This window comes from Panthera tigris, chromosome B2 (assembly GCF_018350195.1).
Source record: "Panthera tigris isolate Pti1 chromosome B2, P.tigris_Pti1_mat1.1, whole genome shotgun sequence".
NCBI classification, from domain to species: domain Eukaryota; kingdom Metazoa; phylum Chordata; class Mammalia; order Carnivora; family Felidae; genus Panthera; species Panthera tigris.
This window is the reverse complement of record NC_056664.1, coordinates 135898980-135911770: the sequence shown is the minus strand read 5'-3', so window position 1 is coordinate 135911770 and position 12791 is coordinate 135898980. Positions and strand designations below refer to the sequence as shown.

At 40.6% G+C, this 12791-nt stretch overlaps 1 protein-coding gene across 1 annotated transcript in view; it reads right to left on the bottom strand.

Annotated features, from left to right (window-relative positions):
• The window catches only part of ESR1 (estrogen receptor 1), a 436996-nt gene that overhangs the window by 32755 nt on the left and 391450 nt on the right, over positions 1-12791 (bottom strand). Inside the window, exon 9 of the mRNA XM_042987330.1 lies at positions 2417-2550. Coding sequence (XP_042843264.1) covers positions 2417-2550 — 134 coding nt within the window. The remainder of the gene's footprint in view (positions 1-2416; positions 2551-12791) is intronic.

Genomic DNA, 12791 nt, shown 5'->3' with positions numbered 1-12791 from the left:
TCACTTTGTTCTTTGTCTCATGACAAGTGAAGAACTGCCCTGCATCGGAGTCATGAATTGGTTCAGTTCTTCAAAAGCTCCATACCTCCAATTGTGGACTAAGACTGTTAGGACTGTGGTAACCCTCATATGACTGACTGCTTTTTCACTCTGAAAAATCTCCCAGTACCCTATCATTGTGCTAAAGTCGTATCCTCTTTGATTCTGTTTTTCAGGAACAATATGAGACACTTGGAGCTGTGCTCAGCAGCAGAAACTGCTTTTCCAAACATAGCTCACTTCAGGAGTAAAAAGAGTGGTTTCCCTTTTTTACAGGTTGGGAGACAGCTTCTGTTTTGTTACTGCTCGCGAGCCAGCAGTGCCGTCCTCGATAGAAAAGACGCGTTGCCGCGCCGATGTCTCAAGAGAAAGAGAGCTGTAAACCCTGTCAAAATATAGTGCTTCGTGTTTCCAAAATAGTGTTCCAACCCATCAGTGCAAGGAAGCTCACAGAAGATCCTGAGAAATAAGTAGAAGAACCAGGATGGAGTAGGAAAGTTTACCCAGTGGGAGGAGAGTCAGGTGGAGGGGCCAATCCTGCAGTGGGAAATATGTTTTGAGATTCTGGGGCCAGTCTTTAACAAAAGACTTTCTTGTGAGGGCTGACGAGTTTTCTCCTCTGGGATTTAAAACACCTGGGTCTACGAATCCAACATTTTCATAGCAAAAGTCTTGCCTTTTTTATATATATACAATATTAAAAAAAAAAAAAACAACCCTGTCATAGGAACAGAACGGTAATGTAGGAAGAGGCTACACAGATTTGAAGGAAATATTTTTGGGTACTGAGATCAGAGCATTTACTTGTGTTGGTTATAGAACTCTGGCTAATTTTCACTTCCTGTCTGGAGTATTATTTCCTGGTAAAAGTGTGGAGGGGGGTGGGGCGGGGGAAGTCCCAGGCCTTGATAGGCCTGTTTCCCCCGAAGTTTCCAGATTGCCCACATGGAAACGTCAGTGTGTGCCAGCCCTCCACTGAAGAAGGAGCAGGTTCAAGACCTGGCGCTGTGCAGACGAGTGGCACTGCTCCCAGAACTGTCGCCCAATAAAGAGCCATTGTGGGATCTGACCCTTTCGATGCGCTGGACAAATGACTCAAATGAAAAGCACAATGCATGTGAGTGGAACCAGAAACTTGAATGGAGTGGTAATCACTTCCTTAGTGTGGATCACATCATTGTTCATGTAACTTCATTCTGTAATTCAGTCCTTGCCTCGTGGAGTAGTACAGATTTCCATTCACCGGTTGATAAGTGGGAATGATTACTGTGATAACCATTAAGCGACACAGGGATACAGGTGACTAGCGCTGGTGGGGAAGGGGAGTGGAAAATGGCTAGGGGAGGTGCAAAGGGGTTAGCATCAGGAAGACACAAAACATCTACATATGTGATCGATACAAACTGCTGTTCAGCTATTGGGAAATTGGAGACTGCATCTGGATCCAAATCAGGTCTAGGAATTAAAAATAGCTATGGTTTCTATGTGAGAATGAGATCAGAGGCATCAACAGAACCAGGCATAGGGGTAAAGGTCCAGGCTAAAACTGTGAGGCTGACACCCAATTGTTGAGCTTTGGGTCCTACAGACTGGATATCTAGTGCTTAAATCCAAATACTGAGGGCCAGAAGGAACAGGGTGCTAAGCCATACTTTCCATCTGGGTGACCTGGAGAATATCTTTACACAACAGCCAACCTTACTGCGAACAAAAACAAAACAAACCAGAAATCCCCTACCCAGATGCTGCTCTCAGCTAAGTTTTCTCAAATGAATCAGTAGGAGGACACAGTTGACTTGGACACCAACAGATCCAATGAGAACTGCTTTTCAGCTGGACCACCTTACCATACTCCACACGCCTCAGTTTTAGGAGCAGGTGTTTCTATCTCTGAGCCAGTTATATTTGTCACCTAATCAGTTTTGACCAGAAACACGGTCAATCTCAAATAAGCCTCTTTCCTTCTTGGATCCTTACTGATATTGGTCACTTGGTCCACTTCTTTTCTGACACATATAGCTATCGACAGATATATCTATACACCAGTTCCATTTTAATAAAAACATCCACCCGAAAATATGAATAGAAATAATAGAATAAAAACATCCCCAGTATCTGTAAAAGGATGCAAACATTTCAACGAAAAGTCCATTTGATTCAACGTCCAATTTTTGTTCTTCATTCATCGGATTTGACCAGGACAGGCTCCACCTCCCTAAGTGGTCTACAATGACAACAGGTTATTTTAAATGTGCGTCAGTTGTTTCTTTCAAATTATATTATGCTTTGGTAACAGGCAGCCTGTATCTGGCGGAAAATACAAGTAAATCTTTCTTCCAGTAACCCAGCATTAAATTCCCCCATGTTATCAACTAACCAGAATTAAGCAAAATGATGGATTTGAGACACACGAACTCCTCTCCCTGGAGATTCATCATGCGAAATCGAGATGACGTAGCCAGCAACATGTCAAAGATCTCCACCATCCCCTCTACACATTTTCCCTGGTTCCTATGAAGACACAGAAAATAAAAAGAAAAAAAAAAGTATTAAAGCACAGATAAACTTTCAGATCCATGATAAGGTTCACATTCAAGAAAAATCTACTGGCTCCAAATCTGTCACAAAAAACTGCAGCCCCTTCTCTTCATGGAGCATAAACATTCATTTGAATTCTAGAAGGCAAAACCAACAAAAAAAGGTTTTCCATCAATGAAACATTTCATTTCCAATTCTTAGAAGAGACATACTGTTCAATTCCAAAATATGCCATGTTAAATACAGAGTTCTTCAAAGAGAACACAGGCAGTAACTTTTCTGACGTTGGCCATGGCAACTGGTTTTCTAGATAGGTCCCCTGAGGCAAGAAAAACAAAAGCAAAAATAAACTACTGGGACTACATCAAAATAAAAAGCTTCTGCACAGCAAAGGAAACAATCAGCAGAACTAAAGGACAACCTGCTGAATGGGCGAAGATATTTGCAAATGACATATCCAATAAATATAAAGAACTTATAAAATTCAACAACCAAAAAACGAATACAATTAAAAAATGGGTAGAAGACATGAACAGACATTTCTCCAAAGACATACAGATGACCTACAGACCTGAGAAGATACTAAATAAACATCACTCATCCTCATAGAAATGCAAATCAAAACTACAAGATATCACCTCACACCCATCAGCATAGCTAAAACAAACAACACAAGACACAATAGATGTTGGTGAGGATGTATAGAAGAAGGAACACTCATGCACTGTTGATGGGACTGCAAACTGGTGCAGCCTCTGTGGGAGCAGTATGGGGGTTCCTCAGTAAGTTAAAAATAGGCCTACCCTGAGATCTAACAATTACGCTTTTGGGCATTTACCCAAAGAATTCAAAAGCACTAATTCAAAGGGCTATTTGCACCCCTATTTTTATAGCAGCATTACTTACAGTAGCCAAGATATAGAAGCAGACCAAGCGTCCATCAACTGATGAATGGATAAAGAAATGGTACATACAAACAATGGACTATTATTCAGCCATGAAAAAGAACGGAATCTAGCCATTTGCAGCAACATGCATGAAGTGACATGAATTATACTGACATTCCCTCAGTATAATGCTGAGTGAAATAAGTCAGTCAGAGAAAGACAAGTACCATGTGATTTCACACACACGTGGAATTTCAGAAACAAAACAAATAAGCAAAGGGAAAAAAAAGAGACAAACCAAGAAACAGACTCATAACCATAGTGAACAGATGGTTTCCAGAGGGGAGGTGGGTGAGGGGGATGGGTAAAATAGGTGATGGGGATTTAGGAGTGCACTGTCACGATGAGCACTGGGTGACGTACACAAGTGTTGAATCACTATATCATATACCTGAAACTAATGTAACACGCTGCTGACTAATTGGAACTTAAAAAGAATTAAAAAATAGTTCTTCAACTTATGGGTAATCAAAAATGACTAAGATTCGGGTAAATGATTTTTCTAAGTGTTTATTGATTTGCTACTGTATTATAGGCATTGTGCTAGTTACGGGAATAAAAGGAGGGCCTCTGCTCTCAATATGCTCATAACCTTAAAATAATATAGTCGGGTCTAACAGCTTGTATAAAGTGCTTTTGAAATACAGGAGAAAGTATAGCTGGGAACTGTGGCTGGATGAGAACCATTTATGTTGCCAGGTAAGGATTAGCCTAGTAGGTGGCATTTGAATTGATAGTTTAAGAAATGTAGGCTTTTCCTCAACAGGAGTGTGAAACATCACTGGAAGAGAGCCTTAAACATGGAAAGGACGAGCAGAGTGAAGGAACACAGACCAGTGTGCTAGAGGTATGAAAGAGCTAAGAGATTAATCTGGGGAAGCAGGAAAAGGTCAGGTGACCAAGGATGTCCTACATTATAAGAAATTTAAGCTTTTTCCCTGTACAACAGAGCCTTGGCATGGAGGGTTTGACATTAGTAGTTGCAACTATTAATTGAGCAAACCTGAAGGTTTATAATATGTAATATTTAAAAAAGAAAGTATTAGTATCTTTTTTATACGGTTGTTGCAGAAATTAAATGAGATCATACATATGAGAGGAATCTGTGCATGTTTTTGTTCACAAGCTGGATTTGGGGCATGTTGTCTTTGAGGGGGACAAGAAGAATTTAAAATATCCTACGCTGGGGCACCTGGGTGGCTCAGTGAGTTAAGCGTCCAATTCTTGATTTTGGCTCAGGTCACGATCTCATGGTTCATGAGATCAAGCCCCACTTCAGGTTCTGTGCTGACTGCACAGAGCCTGCTTGGGAGTCTCTCTCTCTCTCTCTCTCTCTCTCTCTCTCTCTCTCTCTCTCTTTCTCTCTCTCTCTTTCTCTCTCCCCTGCTTGTGAGCACTCTCTTTCTCTTTTTCTCAAAATAAACATTTGAAAAAATAAAATAAAGTATCCTATGCATATGTAAACATATATTTGTGAAAAAATAATAATATATAACATGAACAGTAAGCACATTGTCCACCACCTTGTTGTATTTTTTATTAATGTGTTTTGGAGTTCTTCATCAACTGTTTTTAACAGCTGCATAACTGTTTTTAACAGCATATGTTTTGGGGCGCCTGGGTGGCTCAGTCGGTTAAGCGGCCGACTTCGGCTCCGGTCACGATCTCGTGGTCCGTGAGTTCAAGCCCCGCGTCGGGCTTGTGCTGACGGCTCAGAGCCTGGAGCCTGTTTCAGATTCTGTGTCTCCCTCTCTCTGACCCTCCCCCGTTCATGCTCTGTCTCTCTGTCTCAAAAATAAATAAACATTAAAAAAATTTTTTATAACAGTATATGTTTTTCACTGAACAAAGCGCTTTTTTTTTTTTTTTACCACTTCTTTGTTGGTTGACATTTCATTTGACTTCAAGTATTTTGCTGTTACAAACATTTCATGCAAAAACTATTCTTATGTTTGTCTTCAGACACAGGTACAAATAGCTATAGAAAAATTTCTAGAAGTAGAATTGTTAGATCAGAGGACTCATGAATTTTTAATATTGATAAATAGCTCAAACATTGCTTCCAAAAAGTGTGTACCAACAGGCTTTTGTTAGAAGAATATATCAGTTTAAACTCCTTTTCTGGGAGGTCTGCTCTTATCCTTTCCTGATATTTTTCTGTTAGGTTATTAGTCATTTTCACATAGATTCTTATGTGCCCTTTATATATTATAGTAATTAGCCTTTTGTTCTGTGTATGTTCAATCCTTTTCTAATGGTGTGTCATGGTTTTCTTTTGTTTTATTTTTTCTGGTGTTTTCTTCTGCAAAATATTTAATTATTACATAATTGACTTACCAACCTTGTTTAGAAAAGGTCTTGCTTGAAAATGTCATTTCCCTTCCAATAACATATAAAAAATTATCTTATGTTTCCTTCTAGTACAGCTCCATGTTTTTATGTTTAAGTCTTTCATCATCTGGGATTTATTTTTTGCAACAACCATACTTAAATATAGTCACATGTCGTATCATTCACTCATGTGAAGGTGCACCTCGGTGGCACAATTAAGCATCCAACCTTGGCTCAGGTCGTGATCTCACAGTGCATGAGTTGGAGGTCGACGTTGGGCTCTGTGCTGACAGCTCAGAGCCTGGTCCAGCTGACTTTGGATTCGGTCTCCCTTTCTCTCTCTATCCCTATCCCACTTGTGCTCTCGCTCCCTCAAAAATAAATTAATAAACATTAAAAAAAATAAAGTATACAACTCAATCGATTTTATTATATTCACAGAGCTGTGAATTGCTTAGGATTTACTTTGTGTAAGACATGAGACAAAGACTCAGCTTAGTATTTGTCCCAGGCAACTAGTTAGTTTTAACACCATTTATGTGACAAACCATCTCTTTATATATGAGTTGAAATATGTTAGGCACTTTCAATAAATGCATTTACTTTTTACAACTGCCCTCTAAGGTTATTGTTTTTGCCATTGTCCAAATGAGGGAATTGGGACTCAAAACTGTTAAGTCAAACCATACTACCAACCACCAGAAGGAAGGATTCCAACAGTATTTTCTTTGTCTTTCTTTCTTGCTCTACTTTAATTCATTCAAAAAGATTTACCGAGGGCCCATTACACATCAGGCCTTGTGTTAGACATTTGGGTACAGAGAAGAAAGACATGGATCTTGTTCATAAAGGTGTCCCAGGGACAGGGACAAGGGACAAGACAGACAAGGTGAAAGACCATGGAATACATTCCCCCAGAAAAGGTAGAGAAAGAAAGTCTTACGACGAATGGCAGCCCCCCCCCCCCGCCAGGTTAACCCCACCAATACTGAAGAAATGGCCATAGCCTTCTCCAATAAAGGTAAGTGGGGTCTTATGTAAAGTGTATATCATGTTATATGGTACATCGTAGCAGTTATATTTAACTATTACGATCATATATGCAGATAAATATAGCCACAGATGTTAAGGGAGAGGTTGGCCTTTTTAACTCAAGTATCCAGAAAACAATTACCACAGTGCATGTTGGTTTTACTGCCGTATCCGGCTTCGTGGAAACTCTACCGAAGCAGAGGGGAATCTCTGTGTTGCTAAACAGGGGGATGAGAGAGTGGTCACAACCAAAGGGTGACTTGGCCTTAAGGAGGGACAGCACACTAGAAGGGAGTTTTTCTTGTCCTGTAGTCAAAAAAAAATTTTTTTATAAGCAGCACATTTTCTTTCTAGTGAAAAAATAAACAAGGATAGGGGAAAATGTTCGGAGGATGAAGCTTTAAAAATAACAACTCACAGCCAAAATAGAGAAATGTTCCTTTCTCAGTATAAAGTCTCTGTTTACTTAACAGACTGCACGCCGGCAGGGGAGGAACTCTCAGTGTGGGAGGGAGCCTGTGCTCACCTGCTGTGAGCAAAAGTTCAGTGCAGAAACTGAGAAAGTGGAGCCCCAGCAGTTCTCTTTCTTCTGGACCCTTCTCAACAGTCTCCCACATTTTCCCCGCACGATGCTTGTTCTTATCCCCTCCGGCAAGAGTGGACCCCTCTCAGCCTCTTCTTACCGGATATCCTGTCAATTCTAACCAGCAGTTCTCACCTGCCCAGGTCCGCTGCTTGCTCTGCACATACCATAGGAACCATAGCCGGAGCCCCAGCAAGGACACAGACCCACAGCTGTCAATTCCTTTCTCGTTCTGTGTGTGTGTGTGTGTGTGTGTGTGTTCCTATAGAGGATGTGGAGGGAGCAGACATTAAGTATAAAGCATTGAAACATTATGATAAGAAGACCCTGGGGCTGACCTTCCATGCAAACAAAAGTGCTTCTTAACTTTGAGGGCTCCTGGGGGGATATGCAATCCAGTGAAGCTGCAATTTTCTAAGCAGTGCTGTAAGAGTCTTGAAGAACTCGAAGCTGATGCCTCTATAAGAATAAACTCACTGTCCTTTCAATGGGAAAAACTCGCTTGTTTGAAACACTTCAGCGATTCTGCTCTTTGTGTAATAAATTAAAAATATGTGCTTTGGTGGCCCTGAAGATGTTTCTGGTATATCACTAGAACGTTGTCCTCTTGGAGATAACTGCCTGGTTGTGTGGCATGCATGAATCTCCATGAGCATTGCTGGCACAGGTAAAAAGGCTGGTGACATGAGCTAGTGAGCTGATGATGTGTCCCTCTCAGATCAGGTACAAACCTAGGTGGACTTTAAAGGTTAGACAGACACCTGTTGTCTGCCGAACACAAAGGAACCCTTTATTGCCCACTGAAGTCATTACATGCTGGGGTCAGGGCTTCATTTTCCAAGTCCTGCTGAAATACTGTCTACTAACCTTAAGGAGCCAATCAGACTAGAGCATTTAACTCAATTTCAGAGGGGACAGATGAATCAATAGCACCAGAAATGGGTGATTATAAGAGTCTGGAGGTAAAGTTGCCACAATAAGAGAAAATTAGGCTAAATCCATGAGCTGCTCGTGAGACAATGAAACACATAGGGTATAAGGACCAACATTTATTTTTAAAGGAAACACAACATCAGTCATAAATCAGAAGCAGTTTACCAAGCAGACCAACCCATGACCCCCACTGTGAGATGTGACAGCTGTGACAATGAACTCCTCCACCCATGACATCAATCCCTGTTCAGAGCACCTCAGAATCCCCTTGTGGGGAAACCTTGTTCTGTACTTTACCGTCTTTAGATGTGGTCCATCTGCACTTAAGTAGTGGGAGAAGGAACTTGAAAGAACATTTGCTTACGGTATGTCCCGGAAATGTATCCTTTATAGAAATGAAAGCCTATTTCCACACGCAAAACAAAGAATCCTAATGCATGTAGGCAGATCAAACCTGCACTTGTATATCAGACAAAAGGTTAGTATCCAAAATCTATAAAGAACTTACCAAACTCAACACCTGAGAAACAAATAATCCAGTGAAGAAATGGGCAGAAGACATGAATAGAAAATTTTCCAAAGAAGACATCCAGATGGCCAACAAGCACATGAAAAGATGCTCAACGTCGCTCCTCATCAAGGAAATACAAATCAAAACCACCATGAGACACCACCTCACACTGGTCAGAGTGGCTAAAATGAACAACTCAGGAAACAACAGATGTTGGTGAGGATGTGGAGAAACGGGAACCCTCTTATACTGTTGGTGGGAATGCAAACTGGTGCAGCCACTCTGGAAAAATTAAAAATAGAATTACCCTATGACCCAGCAATAACACTACTAGGAATTCATCCAAATGATACAGGTGTACTGACTCATAGGGGCACATGTACCCCAATGTTTATAGCAGCACTCTCAACAATAGCCAAATTATGGAAAGAGTCCAAACGTCCATCAACTGATGAATGGATAAAGATGTGGTATAAAGGTATATATACAATGGAATACTAGTTGGCAGCGAAAAAGAATAAAATCTTGCCATTTGCAACAACGTGGAGGGAACTGAAGGGTATTATGCTAAGTGAAATAAGTCAGTCTGAGAAAGATATCATATGTTTTCAGTCATATGTAAAATTTGAGAAACTTAACAGAAGACCATGGGAGAAGGGAAGGGGAAAAAATAGTTTCAAAGAGAGAGTGAGGAAAGCCTTAAGAGATGCTTAAATACAGAGAACAAACTGAGGGTTGATGGGGGGGGAGGGGGAAATAGGCAATGGGCATTGAGGAGGGCACTTGTTGGGATGAGCACTGGGTGTTGTACATAAGCGATGAATCATGGGAATCTACTCCCAAAGCCAAGAGCACAGTGTATACACTATATGTTAGCTAGATGGACAATAAATTATACTTGAACATATTAAAAACAATAAACTAATCTTACAAAATGTAGTTACCTCATAGCCTCTCTTTGTATGAGAAGACACTGATGGAAAAAGAAAACCAGGGAGATCAACATAAGACACTTAATTAAGTTGTCCTGCAAACAAAGTGCAATATGAGTAGAAAAAGATTACAAATTAAGGTGCTGTTGAAAATCAATAGTAGTAGGTTTTGTTGTATTTAAAGAGTTTCTATATCTTTGATGCCACAAAATGTCTCAGCATATGCTCTGAAATGCCATGACTCCATAAATATTTGTATGATCAAGAGGTTTACATACACAACTCTTTGGCATGTGGAACAAAATGAAGACAGAAAATTATAAGCGATATATCTTGAAAGATGCAAAATGTGAATGGCTGTATCTCACAGCTTATTACTTGAGATGAAGGTGGTTAAGACTTTGGTGTCTGACTGCCAGGGTTCAAATCCTGGTGCATCTGTTTACCAATTATGTGACCTTGAACTGATTACATAAGCTGTGTGCCTGAATGAGCATATAGACAGACTCACCCACATTGGACGTAAGTTAAACAAGAAATAAGTACTCTATTGAGATGTGGTAGCTGTTTGATCCAGCAGGTTTGCCCATGGATCCTTCCCATAGAAAGATGGGAACTTTCAGGATCCTTCCCATAGAAGCCTTCCCTCATTCTGCCCAGTAGGATTTCACAACTGCTATGAAAGAGTGATACTGACTATTCCCCCTTCCCTTTTTTCTCAGTGGGAGCTTTAACTGCTGTTACTTTGCCCTTACTCCAAACACTGGATATTAAGTGTATTTGTGGGGTGAGGCTGCCAAACTAGGAGTCGCATCCATGCTTGATGGAGTGGACTGCACATCACTGAGAAATCTTTCAGCTGATGGACTTAGGGTGGGTACAGCGATAGCTGCAACGTTGAACCATTTCCCTAGGGGAAGAGCAGTGTGTCTTCTATGGGTGGGAGAAATGGATATGTGCTAACCAGAAGTGAAGACTGACAAAGACTGATGTATTCACCAAAATGCATTTCCTTTTCTCCTGCATTTCCCCCTAGACAACATTTCCCAGCCTCCCTTGTACTTAAGAGTGGCCATGTGCCTGGATTCTGCCCAATGAAAAGTGCGTGGAAATAACGTACATCACTTCTGTGATGAAAGAGTGAAAAATCAGGTGTGCCTTTCCTAGTCCTTCTCCTCAGTCTACTGCCCAAATGAAGAGCATCTCCAGGACCCAAGTAGAATCAAAAGTTGGAAGGATTCTGGTCTCTGAATGAGAAGATCACCTATCAAGATGCCTACACTGGACTTGAGTAAGAAATAAACTTTTGTGTGTTGAACAGCTGAAATTTTAGGGATATCTGTGGCAACTGCTAGCCTGAACCCCATGATAGAGAATAGATGCAGGAGTCTGATTACTCCTGCCCCAGCACACTCTTGACACACTGACACACAAGCACATTTAGAATACAAAAATATACTTACCTTCTGTAGACATGGCTACTGACTGATCAAAGGGATATAAGAAATATATTCTACGGCACCTTGCTTTATAGATTCTAATCACTTCCAACTGACATGATTAGGAAAGATGTCAATGAGTCTATGGCATTTGATGTAGGTCTCCAAGGATAGATTGAGTAGGAGGAAGAAAATCGCAGGCAGATTAACTGGAATCAATAAAATTTGACAGGTGGGAGTAATGGCAGAGTCACGAGGAATTCAGCTGGTAGAGTTTGGTGTTTATAAGGAGAGAAACTTAGAAAGAGAGCTTTGTCAGCATGTGGTACGTTTAACAAAAGGCTTAGGACATAATATATAAGAAAAGATCATGGAAGGCTTATCAGTGAGTGACATGATCACGATGCTTTGGTATATTTAATTTGGCGTCAGTGTGCAGAGGAGAGTGAGGGAGAGAGGGGAGTCTGGAAAGAGACTGCAGGCATGAGGAAGGAAGAGAAGGCAAAAGACTGTGACCATGGTTACAAAGATAAACAATAGATAGTTTGGAAGTCTTCCGTGAAGGAACAATCAACAGACTTGGTGAATGATCCACAGAGTTGGGCAAAGAAAGGAAGAATTTAAAAACACCTTTGAGACTATATACCAGGATGACTGGAAAGATGATGGAAGAAATAGAAAAAATCGGAGGGCCTGGGTGGCTCAGTCGGTTGGGCATCCAACTTTTGATTTCAGCTCAGGTCATGATCTCACAGTTCGTGATCAGGCCCCATGTGGGGCTCCATGCTGGGTATGGAACCTGCTTACGATTCTCTCTCCCTCTCCCTCTGCTTCCCCACACATTCACACTCTCCTTCTCTCAGGAAGAAAGAAAGAAAAGAAAGAAAGAAAGAAAGAAAGAAAGAAAGAAAGAAAGAGGAAGGAAGGAATAGAAAAAAATTGAAGAAATAAAGAAAACTAGAGGATTTATCATATGCCAGTAGAAAAAAAAATTCCTTTAAAAATTATTGAATTTAAAATTTCACAGGACTATCTACTAGACATGACACCCAGGAAACTGTTTGTCTAGAACTTGAGAAAGAGGCCAGAATTAAATGTATGAAGTTGGACTAGTTTTTTCCACTTCCTACAGTGGGCATCTTTTCAAATTGGCACATCAAAATACAGCTCACCTTTGAAAATTTTTTTAAACATTCATTTATTTTTGAGAGAAAGAGAGAGAGAGCGTGATCAGGAGAGAGGCAGAGAGAGAGGGAGATACAGACTCTGAAGCAGGTTCCAGGCGCTAGGTTGTCAGTACAGAGCCTGATGAGGGCCTTGAACTCATGAACTGTGAAAGCATGACCTGAGCTGAAGTCAAATGCTTAACTGACTGAGCAACCCAGGCGCCCCTCATCTTTTAAATGAATATCTAGTATTTTACTGTATTTATATTTATTTAAGTGTTCCCCTATTGATGGGCATTTATATTGTTTTCCATTTGGGGCTACAACAAACAATGTGCAA